Below are 19071 nucleotides of genomic sequence, written 5' to 3'. Positions count from 1 at the left end.
ATTTGACATGCCGTTCCGTAGACAAATACAAACAGACTCATTCACTGACATATTCACACACACACGTTGCTCCCCAAATTTGAGATTTTTACACGATTTAGCAGAAAAATAAGACAGATGCCTTATGCAATGGGCAGATAACAGACCGATTGCATGCAAGCAGAGGCTCTGTTCAGATTGAAACCTCATATTATGGGAAACAAAGCAAGCACCACACATCACGTGACACAGTGTGCAGGCATGCATTTACCAAGAGCGTCACAACCATCGAAAAGAGAGCAGGTGCAGCCACTGCACAGCGGCACGTAGATGCAAACTGTTGCAGTAACTTCTGTGCAGTTGGATTGTTGTATAGAACACCAAACTGACAGGAAGTGACCTCACTTCATAAACATCTACTCAGAGACGCACAGGCATTTGGGGACATGATGGACGTCAGTTCCAGACAAATACTGACAAACATATTGACCATTCAATCACACTTGACATAATCAACGCATATACAGATACAAATCCCACTCGCTCTGACACACAAAAAACACACACACACAAACGGAATATAGTGTTAAGAGTGGTAATGACATAAAAGGCAAAGATGGTCATCATGAATAGTGTGGCCTTAACTAACCAATCAGTGGTATCAAAATTGCTATATTGAGACAAACATTATTATTTTCTGATATATATATATATATATAATGCACTGGGTCATGTTGGTTTCCTATTAGGGGCGTTTTTGTCAGTGCATTATGAAATAAGAAAACATGAAGTACTGTTCGCATGGAGAACACGATGCTGAATAAGATATGGGCAACTGATGAACACTGAAAAATAATCAAACAGGGGGAAACGGAAAGAAGAGGAAATCGAGAACAAAAACCAGTGACGAATGAATATGAAGTGAATAATGCTGTGCTGAAATGTGAACAGGACAGACAACGAAACAAGTGAATCGAACAATAGCAACTACTCTCTCTGCCTGCAAAGAAGTTAGTGCATTAAGCACAAAGAGAAATCACAATAGGAAAGATAGCGAGATATTTTGGCCATTTTTTGAGCGGGAGGTGGTACAATATCCTTAAGCTTTTCCCCCACAGTTGATCTAAAGTGTAGAGGGGTGAGATAATGAAGAGGGCATACCGCTTTCTGCTTCTGCAAACAACAAGAAAACATTATAAATCAAACATAGACTGGGAAAAGGGGGAGACGAGGTGTCAGTCATCTGTATCTGCACATTAAGATCAGGAAAAAAAATGTCAATCTATAAAGTAGAGGGAAAAACAATCACTTGTTAAACCATTATATATATATATATAAAAAAGTACTCTTCGCATTGGTTAACTCAAAGGAAAAATGTGCTTCCAAGTTTATCCCAGTCTAGGACACATGACAGTTATGATAAAGAAAAATGTTGTGCCCTCTAAAGGATTTGTCATTATGTGTGGTATAGCAAAGTTATTAGCCAAAGTTTAACAGCCATCCATTAGAAAGTCATCAAATTATATGAGCTGTATCACACAGAGTGACGGTAAAAAAATAACTTGGTTTTAGAGCCGATACGTGTGCTGGAATGGAGAACACTGGGCCTGAGTAGCACTTTTATGTGATACTGGGGAAAAACAAGGTTCTGTGTTACATTGTCAGCAGATGAATCAAAAAAGAGAAAAAATAAAAAGTGTATCACAGCTTTCAATATAGATCTCTCCGAAAGACAACATGTCAGTTCTGGTGGGTGGTATGAGCAAAATTTTATATCATATTGTAATATATGTATATATATCATATTGTAATATATGTATATATATATATATATATATATATATATATATATATATATATATATATATATATATACATATATATATACATATATATACACACACACACACACACACACACACACACACAAGTATGCATTTTAGCAATATATTGATATACCACAGGGCCGTAGCCAGCCTGGTGAAAGTTTTTTTTTGTTTTGTTTTGTTTTTTTCAAAACGTGGACCTTTTTGCAGTTATTCGCATTATTTAATCTATTTAATTATGTTATGAAATTGTACTTAAATTGTAATTATTAAGCACTATTTTTAGCTGAATTAGCTTATCTGATGTTCATCATAACTACATTTCCTAAAGATTTAGAATAAAGAGATGTTTAAATGTTTAATTTTTAAAATACAAATTTATCACATCATATATCATTAGAAAACAAATAGGAATCTGTTAAAGTTTCAAATGAAAAATTTATTAAAAATAAAAAACCTGAAAAATCACACGCACATAAGTATTCACAGTCTTTGCTCAGTACTTTGTTGATGCACCTTTGGGAGCAATTACAGCCTCAGGTCTTTTTGAATATAATGCCACAAGCTTGGCACACCTGTCTTTGGGATTTTGTTCCCATTCCTCTTTGCAGTACCTCTCAAGCTCAATCAGGTTGGATGGGAAGTGACGGTGTACAGCCATTTTCTCTCTAGAGATGTTCAATAGGATTTAGATCTGGGCTCTGGCTGGGCCACTCAAAGACATTTACCGAGTTGTTGTGAAGCCACTCCATTAATATTTTGGCAGTGTGCTTTGGGTCATTGTCCTGCTGGAAGATGAACTGCCGCCCCAGTCTGAGGTCAAGAGCACTCTGAAACAGGTTTTCATTCAGGATGTCTCCGTACATTGCTGCAGTCATCTTTCCCTCTATCCTGACTCGTCTTCCAGTTCCCACTGCTGAAAAACATCCCCACAGCATGATGCTGCCACCACCATGCTTCACTGTAGGGATGGTATTAGCCTGGTGATCAGCGGTGCCTGGTTTTCTCCAGATGTAACGCCTGACATTCACTCCAAACAGTTCAATTTTAGTCTCATCAGACTAGAGAATTTTGTTTCTTATGGTCTGAGAGTCCTTCAGACGCCTTTTGCCAAATTCCAGACAGGGAGTGGTTTCCGTCTGGCCACTCTACCATACAGGCCTGACTGATGGATTTCTGCACAGATGGTTGTCCTTCTGTAAGTTTCTACTCTCTCCACAGAAGAAAGCTGGAGCTCAGACAGAGTGACTATCGGGTTATTGATCCCCTCCCTGCCTAAGACCCTTCTCCCCTGATCACTCAGCTTAGATGGCTGGCCAGCTTTAGGAAGAGTGCTGGTGGTTCCAAACATCTTCCACTTACGGATGATTGAGGCCACTGTGCTCATTGGAACTTTCAGGACAGCAGAATTTTTTTCTGTAACCTTCCCCAGCCTTGTGCACCGAGACAATCCTGTTTCGAAGGTCTGCAGACAATTCCTTTTTCTTCATGCTTGGTTTGTGCTTTGACATGCACTGTCAACCCTGGGACCTTATATAGACAGGTGTATGCCTTTTCAAATCATGTCCAATCAACTGAAATTACCACAGGTGAACTCCAACATCTGAAACATCTCAAAAATGATCAGTGGAAACAGAATGTACCTGAGCTCAATTTAGAGCTTCATGGCAAAGGCTGGGAATACTTATGTACATGTGATTTTTCAGGTTTATTATTTTTAATAAATTTGCAAAAATTAAAAAATGTTTTTCACATTGTCATTATGGGGTATTGTGAGTAGAATTTTGAGGAAATTTATCCGTTTTGGAATAAGGCTGTAACATAAAAATATGTGGAAAAAGCGAAGCACTATGAATACTTTCCGGATGCACTGTAATCAAATAGTGTATAATGTAACAACTGGGCTAAGACAATTGAATAATAAAAAGAAAACTGGCTGAATTTGTGATTTTGTAACAGAAATAGTCAGCCACATACATGAGAGGGCACAACAGCCAAATTGAACAGCAATTTGCTTTCAATGCAGAAACTTTAAAACTGCATTTTGCCTATTAAATACCGCCCACTCCTATTTAAGGAAAAAATTAACTTCTGGCTGATACCTGTGCTGTGTTTGTCTGTGAGTGTTGTGTTTTTCAGGCCATTTTGTGATCATCTTCTAGACCACACTCATTAGTATTTACCATATACATAAAATGCATTAGTCAGAGTTACAGTGTACAGATACATTGGAACACAGGTTGTGGATGTGGGAAAGGGTGGTGGGATTTGGCAAAGTCAAAGTTACTGAGACAGAGTACTTCATGTTATTAGTTTCAATGGGTCACTTAACAGAATGCCACAGGAGTGCTATTGATAGAAGGCTCTTTACTCTGAGAGTAAACCCTCATCAATACAGCACAGTGAGTCTGAGCAGATGTCATGGCCCTTTGGCTTGGCGGTGACTCTAACAGACAGTGATCTGCAACTGTGATGCTGTGAGAGTCGAGTTGAGGTGAACTTCCTCCAGTTACGAAACGTAACATGCTGCTGTCTCAATAAGAGCGATTTCAGTTTGAAACCAGATTTGATTGCTTGCTGAAAACTCAGCCTAATTTCTGTCTAGCTAATAGGAGAACTGTAATGTAGGGAGTATGTAGAACCAATGAGGGACACAAACGCTTTGTCCCTCTTTGGTTGGTGTATTGTAACTGGAGAAGTCCAATGGGGAACAAACCTGCTTTCCCTTTGCTCTGACTTGTACTCAATTGCGATCAACAACAACTTGAGCTTCACATAGCACAGCCTGAAAAAAGCAAAAATCTATTTAGTGTACAGAAGAAAAACATTTAGCTAGTTAGGTTTACATGATAATTTCCTTTAAAACTATTTCATGTTAATATATTGCAATCAAAACAACCTATATTCATGAAATCCCACTGGTTTAAGACCCAGCTTGACATATTAGTGCATACAAATCTAATTACTTTCAATTGGCTGTGTTTATGTTGTGCTGCAATTTCTGAACATCTGTCAGTATATCTAAAAAGCAAGAATCTATTAAAGTCTTTATAGTACAGTACTTACAATGCTGTGATTGTATTAGGGGTGTAACAATACACCAATGCCACCACCAATGGTTCGGTTCATGGTACTGGAGCCATGGTATGGTTCGTTTTGGTTCTGTTTGCTTGTGGTGTGGCTTTAATCAGACCATAATAGTCTGTGTTCAAGTGAATACAGACCAAGATAGCATTTCTACATAAGACTGTATTTGACAGCAGCAATGATGAAATTATGCATTCTTTGAGAGTCACTACTATGGCAAAGGAGAACCACTAGTAACTATGTCTAAGGAGCTGCCGCCTGTAAGTCACAAGTTTGCATTTTTAGTTCCTCATCAAACATGTCCTCTCTCTTGCTGCTCTGTTGTACATAAGGAGCCCTACTCTACTGTTACATTCGCTCGTGTCCTTGCTACAGTCCTCGATTCACTTTAAAATTACCATGGTTTGTACTGTATGGAGGTGTGCCATGTTTTTTTTCAGTTTGGTTTGAATATCCCGACACTCCTAGTTTGTATATAGATCAAGCTCTCATGTTTTAGACCGGAAGCATACTTACTCACAAACTGTAGGAAAGGAAAGCCCGACAAAGGCACTGGACAGGTACTCAGTGTACATTTCATTGGCTACTCCTTCCAGATAATACTTCTGCCATGTGTCTTCTTCAATCTGAAAGTTCAAAACAGTTGAGTTCAAACACACAACCATATTTAACATAATGTGAACGGACTGATCATTACTACAATTTTTAAGTGGACAATAAGCTATAGAAAATACAGTTTGTAAAGATTATATGTAACTAAAAACAATTGAGTTTGTCACATAAATGTTAATAGTCCCCAAATCAAAATCAATCAATCGCTAAATAAATAAAAAATAATAATATTAACTCCCAATTAAACAAATCCAAACCATTAAATTAACAATACTGCATCAATTTATAAATGACAGGAGCCATTTAAACAAAAATCCAAACAAATAAACTTAAATTTACATTTAAATGTAAACAAATATAGTACCATACTAACGCCATGTCCACATATACATGAATCATAAAAAATAATCAATGAATTTCTTGTTTGTTGTTCTACACACTCAAGTGAATAGACAATATGGAGCTACCTGTTGTCCTTTTGCATGAAAAAGACAACAAACTAACTTATAGCAAAGCTAACAAATAAAGAAAGAAAATATGCAAGAAAATACACATTTTACGTGAGGAAAAATAAACAAATAAATAATGGACCAATAAGAATTCATAGGAAACAGGCATCAAAACAAATAAGCCTATCAAATAAACGTTTAAACAAATTATTAAATTAATAATAGTTATGTGTGACCTCTGTTCTCGCAGTAATACGTTAAAAATACTTTATTTTTATTTTTTTATTTGAGCTGAATGAACGCTTTATTGTCCGAAACCAGAGGATTTATATCAGTTAGTGTTACCATATCTTTTTGAACTTCTTAAAGTGTTTTTGAAGTTTCGGTTGTCATGAAATTTAGGTGAAGTTTCATTAAAAGTATCTTAATATATGTTTTAAACAAAGTCAAATGTATTCGAAACAAAACGAGAGGGAATAATTCTCAGTTTTAGGTGGTGGATAAATGCAGTGGTTAAAAAGCTTTAGAAAAGTACAGTGTATAATAGTGTCATTCAAAGCCTTTGTTTTCCAGCACATCAAAAATAGAGCACCTTTGGGATGTGGTGAAATGGGAGATTCACATCATGGATGTGCAGCCAACAAATCTGCAGCAACTGCGTGATGCTACCATGTCAATATAGACCAAAATCTCTGAGGAATATTTCCAGTACCTTGTTGAATCTATGCCATGAAGGATTAAGCCAGTCTGAAAGCAAAAGGTGGTCCAACCCAGTACTAGTAAGGTGCACATAATAAAGTGGCCGGGGAGAGTATATCGTATAGTTTTTTCGTATATGTACTAAACTTTCTGTGTATTCCATTTTGCAAGCCAATAAATATGCTGAGACCTGATAGTTCTCTTCTCTTTCCCAGTATCATTGATCCACACCTGTGATATTTCAATCTTTGTCAGACTTTGATATTAAAGGCCAGGTATATTCTTATGTCTGAGCTCACAGCTGGTCTCTTCATCATGCTCTCATTACGTGTGTCTCAGGATGTGGGGCTGGTGAGGCTGTGATAAGCAGCGGGGCTATTAGGCAAACACTAGACCATTAGTCAACCATCTCGCCCAGCCAACGTCTGTCTGACAGACAGTCAAGAGAGACGCTTTCAAAGCCAGGCCCAACTCCTTTTCCCTCTGCCAGTCTAAGAGCACTTGCATTCTGAGCAGGCATCTTTTAGGGCGTCACTAATGGGTAGAGTTTTGTCATTTGGTCCAAAAGAGATGGCAGCCATTTACCGTCGACTCTCTAAATTACCCAGCACGTTTGCGCCCTGCCTGTCAGAACTGATGTAAGTGTTACGAGGCATGTTCTTTTGCACAATTATTTCCTCCAGTCCCATGGAGAGCCCGCTCCGAGTCCCCTTTGCTTACTGCTTTCTTGTTAAACTTGAGGAGATCGCATAAAAAGGTTCTTGGGGGTTTTATTCTTGGCAATTGGCACAACAATTTGGAGGTTTATATTTAGGACAAGAGACATAATGCAAATGTGTTAGTGGCTGTGTTAACGTCTCTTGGGTGCGGGGCTCATTAACACCTCTCTCTAACACCCTTCTGCTCTGCTTCCTGAATGCCCACTCAAATCAGTCATGCTGCCGTCTACTCAGCTGGCCCTTTCTAACCCTTCTCCTTCAGCAGACAGACTGGCCTTATACGCTCTCACACACTGCTTTTGTTTTTCTATTTAAAGTTTCAAAGCGCCTTATTTAAAACTGCTGATAGAAATTGACTTGTGCTACATGTACATGGCAATGATGTAGCCAAAAACAGACTTAGCATTTTAAACAAAAGTTTAACATTTTCTAATGCTTTAAAATGCTGTATTATGTATGCCAGGCCAGTATTTGAAAGTGACAGTGTGCAGATTGGAGATCCGCTGTTGGTTGTAACGTGAAGTAAATCCACACTTTGCTGATGAAACGTTGGCAACAACAACACAACTTTGTACCACGCCAATGTTATGTGTTTGTGTATGCTTGCCGTTAATCTCCCATCACATATTATGCCTATGACGTAATCGTTTTCATTGACTCACAATGACTGTTTACGTGGACATGTAATTTACTCTGGGACAATAATATGATAAAGGTATTTACATGAGTTGCTTTTTGAGATATCTCTTCATGATCCCGTTTTACATGTTATAGCACATAGATCGATTAACGTCATTGCGTCACCATGCTATCCAATTTTTCTCCGGACTTTCATGTAATTTCGGGTGTTTCATTTTAAATTTTTTGACTTTAACTGCAGTTCGAAAGTTTCACTTTCATTTCATTCATGCCCCATGACAAAATGAGGTACTGGATGTATGTTTGTATGCACGTATGTATGTATGTATGAGATAAAGCCGTTTGGAGAGTGCTGTTTTAAAGGGGTGGTCCACTACGATATCATATTTTAAGCTTTAGTTGATGTGTAATGTAGCTGTGTGAACATAAACAACATCTCTGAATGTAAAATGCTCAAAGTTCAATGCAAGGGGAGACCTTGGTTTTTAGTTTTTTACGAATTTTGGGGACTACAAAAAATACTTCCGGCCCTGTGAGTTTACAAACGTACTTTTACCGCGCACACACTGCACAGCTAAGGGGCGTGGCCAGAGGCGCTGTAATGTTACAGCAGAGGGAAAAAAATGTCATCGTGCTATTTCCACAGAGCTTCTTCTGTTCTGTATTTGGGCTTCCAAAGGACACACTGCAAAGACAGAAGTGTTTACAGTTCAATATTAATTATGTTCCAGAGAATTATCAAATACATAGCAAGCATGATTTGACAAAACACAGCTTCCAGAATCTCTCCCAGTTCAGTGCTGGATTCAGTTAAAAAATCTCCTCAAAAAGGAGCAGCTCCAACAAGCAGAAGCTGTGAACTCTGAGCTACAACCTGTAAGTGTTTTTATTTGTTAAAATTGATCATAACATGTACAGTGTCTAGCCTTAATGGTATGTTGTAGCAAAGATGTAAACAATGGGAAATGCTGTTTGGCACCGCTAACGATTTAGCTAAAAATTCATATTTATCAGTCAAACTGCTGTACACACACACACACACACACACACACACGCACACACACACACACACACACACACACACACACACACACACACACTCTTCACCAGCGCGTGCGTGTCTCTCTATAGGCAGCTTTTCCATGCGTTTTACATCTCAGATAATGAACTCACAAATGAAATGTGAACGATTCATATTACTTAAACATGCATATTCCGAATATATGTAAAAGACGTTGTGTAACGCATTGAGTTAAAAAAATACAGGAGAGCTCGCCTAACTCATGTAGCAGCAGAAAAATAAATCAAGGCTCACACAGGTCGCATCCCACATATTGTGCTTTATTCTTCTGTCAACAGCGTCACTGTATATTACAGAACATCAACTTAATCTGAGCATCAGAGAAAAAGAAAAAGAAACATCGGTCCTGCGCACATGCGCTTCTCGTGTTACACGCGTCTACAGACAGTTCACACACACACACAATGGCAAACTCTCTTAAAGGAGCCGCACCCCATTTTCACTTGTTACAGACACTTGTCAGATTTTATTTTAGAGCGCGGGCATTAGGTTAACTAACTGTTTAGACAAAATGCGCGTGCTTGTACGGGCGTGACGTGGAGCCAATCCGCGAATCGCAGCACGGGCGGGCCTTTCAGAGGAACTAGGAAATATATCAGTCGTTTTCATGTTAGCTGAGTAGCTGTTTATAATCAAAGTGAGATTTATAAAAAAATAATGCGATTTCCTTTAAGTGAAACATGAGCACACATTGCTTTGCTTTGTAAAAAAAAAAATCCGCATTTCACAGTGTGTGTGTCTGTGGTCCTTTACGGACTTGTTAGGTGCAGAGAAAACTGTCAAATAGCCATATGTGTATGGAATATCCTGTCACTAAATGCTGTGAAAAGTCGTACATGATGGTAATGGTTTAATTGCAGTGTTAACGTGTCTGTACTGCAATTCAATAATGCTATTAAAATCTCATTGACTACGTTTACATGAACATCATTATTCTAATTGTTTGCCTTGATCTGAATTTACATGAGTTGCTTTTTGAAAGTTCCTTTCATGTTCCTGTTTTACATGACAGTACATAGTTCATTTAATGTAATTAAGTCACCTTTCAATGCTAGATTCCTTCGGCGTTTCACACAACAACATTTGTGTTCGTCATGACACCTTATGTGCTTTTGGGAATATCATTTTTCATTTTTAAGTTCATTTACAGTTTATTTCTCATACTAGAAATTGCTTGCAAACAGATGACGGTGGATACAAATTCTCAAGCAACAGGCCACCTCTGCTACTTTATAATGTCTATAACGTTTCAGAATTCTCAGCATAATCATCGATTCACACTAACAGCAAAATTTGTGCTCTCTTGCCTGAACCCCTACTCATTTGTTTGCCATTAAATGCCTGAAAACTGACCTGTGTGTATCCTGTCACGAAATGTAGCAAAAAGCACTACACAACATTAAGTTTGATTAAGGTGTTTACATGTCTGTACTGCACTTCAATATTGTGTCTAAAATAGGAATACTCCACATAAACAGGAAAACTCCACGTCTTAATTTTTTGTGTTTAGTTCAATTATGACTCTAGTTGGAATAAGGTAATTAAACATTTACATGGTACACTTAATCGTGTACACATTGCTTAATACACACAGGATGTACAGCAATATGCAAATATCTTTACAAATGAAAAAGAATTAAAGGATTAAAATATTACAAAAATTATTGCTTTATACATAAATATAAAAACCACTACCTCCATGCCTTCATCTGAGAGGCTTTTTTCAGTTTATTCATGACAACTTGCTTTTGTATAATGTTATTATTATTATTAGTAGTAGTAGTAGTAGTATTCATTATAGGCATATTTATTTTTGTTTTATTAAAAACAAGCTTTGATTTGTCCACCTGTCAGGTTTTGGACCATATGGGGCATGGGACGTGTGTTTGGATTTAACTCCTATTGTTTATTTATTCGTTTGTTGGAACATAGAACTGAATTTAGAAATAGTTTTGAAACAAACCTTTGCGCTTAAACAAAATTAATTATGTAGGCTAATGGATGTTTTCAGTGGAGAGCGTACAACACCGTTTCCATATCTACAAAAGAGAGAAAGAGAAAGTAAAGTGGCCAATTGGAGGAGGCTCGTTCTTTATCCTAGCACTGCAGATGATCTGTTTAACTGTTTTCTCACTAGTGAAGTCAGTTTCTACACTTACAAAGTCCACCATGTAAATAGCAAATGTACCATGACGAGATTCTTACTCAAAGGCTCCGTTTGCACTAATATGTTTTAGTTTGAAAACGCGTAAGTTTTGCTGGGGTTACACCATCCGTCCACACTACACCAGAGTTTTCGAGAGCCGAAAACGGAGTGTTTTGGAAACACTGAAGAGGCCATTTTCATTCTAAAACGCTGCTTCTCCATCTCAGTGTGGATGAGGGAAAACAGAGACATCTGAACGGAGGCGGGGCTGCTGACGTTTGCTGATTGGGGCTTTTCCTCTATATTTAGTAGCCTACATAAAGTTCAGTCCTGCATCCTCTCAGTGTAAGTTCAGACTTTGCAAGTTTGATATGAAAAACAAACTCTCGAGGACACATTGTGTAAATCTTCAAAGGAACAGTGTACTCTATAACCTCATTCACATCACCCTGGCTATGGTGTTTCACTTTCTTAACAATAAAATTAAAACATGATATAAGGAACTGACTACTTTCATTTTGATATTAGCAACTTAACAGACACTAAAAATGTGTCGTGTAGCATCATACTTATATGAGCTTCATCTTCACTGCATAACAAAACAGAGACTATAACATAACTGCCTCCTTTAATTTTCATTGAAAATACAAAACATACCCTCTCTTTTGCTGAATATCAGTTTAATAATCAATAATGGCCATTATAAAAGTATAACGTACAATAAGTTTATACAATATTGGAAATAAAGGCAAGCAATCAGCACAGCTCTCATATGGGTAGGTGTGCTGCTCAAAGCACGCTTCAGTGCATGCCAGAGTGTGTGTGTGTGTGTGTGTGGTCACGAGATGTGTGTTTTCAGCAGTGTAATGTAGATGTAGCAGTGTAAAGTAGTTGTTCAGAAACGCTGGGTAAAACGCTAGTGTGGTTGGGGATTTTTTCATTTTAAAACGCCGTTTTAAAACTAAAACGTTTTAGTGTAAATGGGGCCTAAAAGGAAATGGGAGATGAGACACTGATTGATTTATGCTTAAAACACACCCATAACTCATTAAGAGAACAAGCACAACCCTGTTAGACCATGCACCGTGGCGCAAACCTTTTTTTCTGTCCTTAAAATAGCAAAAGTGGATTCGGTCACGCCCTTAATGCTTTTGTGCCATGCGATTTAGACTTTGCACCTAGATCATTAAAACAGAGCCCTTTGTCAGAAAACAAACAGGCAAACGCATAAAAAGTTGTCACTTTTTGGCTGAACTATGTAACCATTTGAATAGTGTAAATATAGACTGTTAAAGAGATAGTTCACTCTAAAGTGAAACTGTATTCACCCACTATTCACCAAGTGATTTAAAACCATTATTTATTTTCAGTTGAACATAAAAGAAGATAGTTTAAAGAGTGTTGGAAACCAGACATTAGCAGAAAATAGCAGAAAAAAAATCAGTGACCACTGATTTTCAACATTTCCATCACTTTTGCTTCAACAGAGGAAAGAAAGGTTTGAAATAAGTGAAGATTTCAAAATTTTCATTTTTGGGAAACTTTCCCTTTAACATACTTATAATCATTTGTCATTCCTCCATGTCAGCAGTGCTTTATTGTTTTTAGTTGTATTGTACATTCACAACTCGCATCACAAACAACAATGGTTTTGTCAACCTCATCTTTACAGTTATTGCCTCTGAATAAGAAATACTTTCACATCAGACTTTAATTTCACTGCAACTGCTGACCTTCCTCCATGAACCTGTCTGTTTATCTTTAGTTTCATTTTGTTTAAAGTGGAACGATTTCAAAGATTATGACATCTTCAGAAAATCTTCTTAAGTAAAACAAACACAGGAGGAATCAACTTGTGGATTTACTAAATTGCTATTGTTTTGTTAAACAGAAGATTAAAATCAGATTATTATCATAATTGTTTTACCCAGCTAAAATTTTTTAGCACGTTTATACATTTTATGATGTCGCTTCCCTCTCTCTTTCTTTGACTGTCAAATAGGGCATCTAAAATGTTAAAAATCGAAAGTCTAACAATTTAGATGCCCTATTTGACAGTGAAAGAAATTGCTTTTGGTGGTACTATGATATCTATTGCAAGTATAGCCAGAAATGTGTGTTTGTATGCTGCACTCTGGCATGGGTGGTCTGAGCTGTCTCGCCTCAGTGTTTTTATGAGAAGAGTGATGTGCCCTGCAGATGTTTCCGCACATGCCACATTTTAAACAGTCATTATAAAGTCATTCCTCATTTTTTTATGACACGAGAATGTTGCTCTCCATCCTGATAGCCTGAATAGTCTTAAATAAAAAAATCAAAGAGAGTAAAATATAGCCCCTTGTGGATTTCAGAATAAGTTTTACAATCTCTGTGAAATTCTTCAGTCCAATCCCTCACTCCTTCTCTCTCTTGATCTCTGCGTTTTTTTCCAAAGGACTCTATCCAAATCTGAACCACCTGATAATAACCCAGCACCCCACTGCAACCATTCAGACTTTTTATTTAGTGTTTTCTTAAACGGAGCGATCTGTATGACTCTGAGCAGTCTGGTTCAGTTGGACGATAAATAAAGATGGCTTTGGGGTGCTGTTCATTTACTATGAAACAGGCACATGGTTCGCATTTTCCTGCTCAATCGGCACGCAGGAGGACAGTAAATTCTGCAAGAGGAAAAACCACTAATTTACATCCTCACTTCCACCACGCCATCAACTCATATAAATTACCTCATAATGGCAGAGGCATTACTGTGTTGCTGTCCCGAGTAGGTCCCAAATGAGACCGCCGGGCTCAGAAGATGATTTACTCAATACCATAATGGTGCTGGTGATTGAGCTGAAGTGGGGATGGAGGCTGATTCTACTCTATGGGTTTTTATCAAAGCCCGAGACGGGCTGACGGTACCTTGATGTATGACCTCATGGAGAAGAGGTTGGCGAGCATGGTGGACAGGCCCTGTGCCAGGCAGCTCTGGGCTATGAAGCCTGCCTTCAACTCGGCCAGGCAGATCGCATCATCTCCCTCTTTCCAGTTCCAGCTGGGAATGTTTAGCAGATGGGCCTGAGGACACACGGGACGAGACAAGGGGAAGTCAGCAATGTCCCCTGCTGGGAAGTCTAACAAGTGTAGTTATGAAAAACACCAGAAAATAAATAAACAACCCAACAGAATCGATACAGTTTAGTGGGAAAGATTTTCGAACTAATCTGTAGCAGATGAGCATTAACTTATTTCATATTATATTAATGTCTGAAACACATACGCTGTCAAAACGTGTTACGACAATCCCTGGTCTCTTCTATCTTGTTAGATTATATAAATCTGTCAAACTGATAACGCAATTCTTCATAACAGTAGCGCGTCACTATTTCATATCTCACTGCTAACACAGCGTGTTCTCTGACAGTCCTCTAAAACAGTCGTCTACAGTTGACATTCAATCGATCTCGAGCGAACTCTCCCATGAACAAGAAACATCCATCAAGTCATTAACATCCATCTTCTGTCTCCCGCACTCCCTGATGAATACAAAGCTGTGTTCATGTTGCTATAATAGGCGATAAACACTAAAGGAAAGAAAATCACATCAGCATATTTTGATTTTTGATTTCTGTGGAAGTTTTTATGAAAATTATTTTGGTATCACTTTATTTTGATGGTCCATATGAGTATTAGTAGACTGTCTGCTTAATATCTGTTGATACTGCTCCTTCAACAGACATTTAACTGACTATTAGAAACATTGAAAGTACATGTCAACTTACACTAACCCTAACCCCAATCCTAACCCCAACCTAGCAGTCTACTTATAATCTAATGAGAATTAGTTGGCATGTAGATGCAATGTAACTTAAATTCATGTATAATGGTGTGACCATTATTTTATTTATAACATACATGTGTTTGTTATTGTAAGTTTTCATTTGATTGAAGAAAAAAAGCATTTCCTACCTTGTTGTGGTACTGCAACATTTGTGTTATTATTCTGATCTTTGGATGATAGTTCTTGATAGATATTACTCTGTAAAAATGAGAAAAGCTTTATTAAAGTATAGATCATTTAAAACAGTGTGAGACAGAATATGTGGTTATGGGGAGTACTGGCAGTAAAGCAGAGCTTGAGAAAGCAAATTCAGTAAATTTAGTTTAATAAATAAATAAATAAATATTAAGTGTGTTGCTGGTTTACTTTTTATTTATAATTTTTTTATTTGAATTTATTATACAATCTATTTCATTCATTTATACTGTTGTGCTCAGCATATACGAGTACACATATATGCTGTCTCATACTTATATGAGTCTCTCATTTCAATTCATATTTTCTAAAGGGTGATTTACAATATTATATTAGAGCATATACATTAGTTTAGTCAGTACTGAAGCCAAAGCTGGAGCTTATCTAACAAAATAACTTGCAATAATAGTATGGTACAAAAATAGCAAATATCAAGAGAAACAAAATATATATACAATTTAATTTAAATGTTGTAGTTTGAATTTAAATGAATTATCTTTCCATTTCTAAAGATGTTCCATGGCTAAAATATTATTTTAATAAACAAATCTGTTATATTCAAATGCACCTATATGTATTACCCATATTCACTGATAAATAGATAAAAATATTCATTTTCAAAATGGGGTGTACTCACATATGCTGAGCACTGTAATCTGAATATAAAATTCAACTGTTATATTCATGCATGTAAAGCAAAATCCATTACATAGGTTTCTGTGTTATGATTCTTCAGAAATCACCATAATATGCTAATTCCAAACATTTTTTATTATTATCAATGCAGAAACGGTCTCTTCCTATTAAATTTAAATAGGGATGCACCGAAATGAAAATTCAGTTTTGAACTCAAAACTTCTTTGTAATAATTAATAATTTATAAATAAATAATACAAAGTCATCATGTAAGACTTTTTTATTATTTAACTTAATAATTTATACGCATTATACTCACTAAAAAAACAAGCCAATTAAATAACAACATTTTATTTGACAGTAAAATTGTATTGACAGTGAATAAGTCAAGCTGTGTCATTGTACCAGCATAGCCAAATAAAAAAGACAATTTTTGGCCAAATTCATTCCATCCCTAAATTGAATGCATGTATGGTAAAAAAAACAAACAAACAAACATGCTTTTCCTAATCAATCAAGGTAATACACTCCCCCACTGACTGGAACAGTTGAATATGAACAGCAGTTTTGCGAAATATTATTAAAGTCATGTACACTCATACGAGCTGAAGACTAGACATTAAGGCCCAATCCCAATTCAATTTTTACCCCTTCCTTTTGGCCCTTGAAACAGAGTGTGATGGGGAAGGGCTTCAAATTTTACCCCTAAAAAATGGGACAGCACTACAACACCTGCACACACCATGATACTGTATTGTCATTGCGATTTCTTACTTCATATGATATTGATGATGGCGGCTGCTGTCACTGCAAGCTGAATCACTGAAGGCAATGATATCATGTTTTCATAACGATATAACGTGGCAATAAGCTCCTAACTGTACTGTGTATTTACACTAAGCTATATTCATCTAAACACATGAAAACAGCATTAACATTAGTATTATGCCAGACTTTTCTGATAGGGTTTTCGTGTGTCAGATGTGAAAGTATGTTGTAGGACTACTATATATATGAGCTATTATTATAGATTATAAATAGGTAAATTTAGCGGGGGGGGGGGGGGGGGGGGTGGGGGGGGGGGGGGGGGGGGGGGGTTAGCGTTTTTTTTTTTAAGCATGACAGTAAAATGGAATGTTGTTATGAATGTATTAAAACATATGCTTATTTTTCGGAAAAATTCATAATAATGACAAAAAAATTCTAATTTGTGCATGCCCTTTCATTCCGTGTGCAGTCATGTTGCTGTTGTTGCTGGTGTATTCTGGGAAAATTTTTACCCCTTGGTCTTGAGTGTGGTCCTGAAAAATCTGTTTCAAGGGCTATCCAAGTAGATACTGCTGCAGCCCAAAGACCTTTAAGTGAGAGGGATTACACCGCAAGTAGGTTGGGTGACCTCCAAGTAGGAAGGACTTAAACCATAAGTAGGTTGGGTTTAGGTTGAGCAGATATTAATAAAATGCATCAGGTTACTGTGAGGTTGGGATTAGGGTTAGGGTAGGTGTAGACGTTAACAAAACACAACAGGTTACTGTAAAGATGGGTTTAGGGTTGGGGTAGGTGTAGACATTCATAAAGCACAATATTGGACTCTGTGTCATGTGCAAGACATTAAATAAATAAAAGCTCCAGGTTTGTACAGCCCACTTGGAGCTCGAAGGCCCACCCACTTGGAGCTCAAGTCCCAACCACTTATAAGGTTATAATCTCCGTTTATAACCTTCTCGGGCTATCTAGCTCTACACCTTCAAGCTAAAGAGAATTGGGACACCCCAACCCCTTCACGTGAACGTGCAAATCAAGGGTTAGGGGTAACGGGAAGGACTAGGTTGTAAAATTGGAATTAGGCCTAAATATTCTGCAGGACACTTCCTCATGTACAACAAAAACTTACACCTTTAACCCCACAAGGACTGTCTTGGTATTCACCATTATATTTGATGTTTAAGTCACATTTGAGTGAAAATGAACAAGCATCTGTTGAATGGATTTAAAAAAAATAATAATAATTTCCACAGTAGACCGTGTGTATGTAGTGGAACAGTGTGACCTGTGAAATCCAGCCTGGCTTTCTCTTCAGTCTCGTATAAGAAGTGAAGAATTTATTTCCATATTAAGCTGCTCTATAACACATTAGTTCAAAAGAGCACTTCTGAGACATGCCTAAATGAATATTTTACTTTCCAAACAGGCCAGACTGGGTGCAATTCTGTGCATTAATCCTTACTAAAGAACACCTCAAGCATGAAAGGGGGAAGTGAAATATGTTTTCCCTCCCTTTCACACTGCAGCAGAGCAATAGTTGACTGCTTCCCAAAGGAAATTCCTCTTCTCATCTGTGTCCAGGTATAATGTGTGAATCTGACCTGAGACTGTGAGTATCCCATTCACACCTTCCTTTAACAGCACATGAAGGCGAAAGGCATCAGCTTTCAATACATCTGTTACAGGAATTTGTGATGCTACATAGAATGCTACATAGAAACCTCATAAGAGGACGTGCTTAAACGTGTCTGGGGTTGATGGCGAACCATAACCTTTCACTGAACTGACCTCATGATATTTGAGGCATCCTCAGCATCGGGGTCTGCACAGTATTTGTTTGCAAGAATCAAGCAAGCGTCCGCCGACTCAATCTGTACAAGAGAAAAAAGAAAAAATGCAGTTTTCAAAACACACACTAACAATCTACTACAATAGTACTTCAATTTTTTATAAAGAATGTTAACATGATGGTGCACTGTCACATAACAAAAATGTATATAATTAGTATTGACATAATTTAAAATGCATTAAAGAGCCCATGTTATACATATAATAGGGTCATATTTAGGTTGTAAGGGTCTCCAACAACAGTCTAATATGCATGCAAGGTCAAAAAACACTTTCATGGTCTTATAATCTGCATTTATTTTTACCTAATTATCCCAGCGACTCCCATATGAATCGTTCAGCGATTCATTTGTACCCAAACCCGTCCTCAGCGCAAAGCTAATCTGCGCTGATTGGACCGATGACAGCCTGTTGCGATTGGTCGACGACACTGACAGGCTTCAGCGCGAGACAGAGTGAAATGCCCAGCAGCTAATCAACAATATAAAAGTAGTCACAGTGCATACACGCTTCATAGTGTAAGGTGTGGATTTTGGCTGCCAGTGAGTGAATGTAAATACAGACGAT

At 37.4% G+C, this 19071-nt stretch overlaps 1 protein-coding gene across 1 annotated transcript in view; it reads right to left on the bottom strand.

Annotated features, from left to right (window-relative positions):
- The window catches only part of kcnma1a (potassium large conductance calcium-activated channel, subfamily M, alpha member 1a), a 379548-nt gene that overhangs the window by 78655 nt on the left and 281822 nt on the right, over positions 1-19071 (bottom strand). The window contains 5 exon segments of the mRNA XM_056471109.1: positions 4522-4590; positions 5409-5518; positions 14142-14297; positions 15189-15258; positions 18445-18527. Of these exon segments, the coding sequence (XP_056327084.1) occupies positions 4522-4590; positions 5409-5518; positions 14142-14297; positions 15189-15258; positions 18445-18527 (488 nt within the window).

Source organism: Danio aesculapii, chromosome 13 (genome assembly GCF_903798145.1).
Source record: "Danio aesculapii chromosome 13, fDanAes4.1, whole genome shotgun sequence".
NCBI lineage: Eukaryota > Metazoa > Chordata > Actinopteri > Cypriniformes > Danionidae > Danio > Danio aesculapii.
This window is presented reverse-complemented; position numbering and strand designations above follow the sequence as displayed.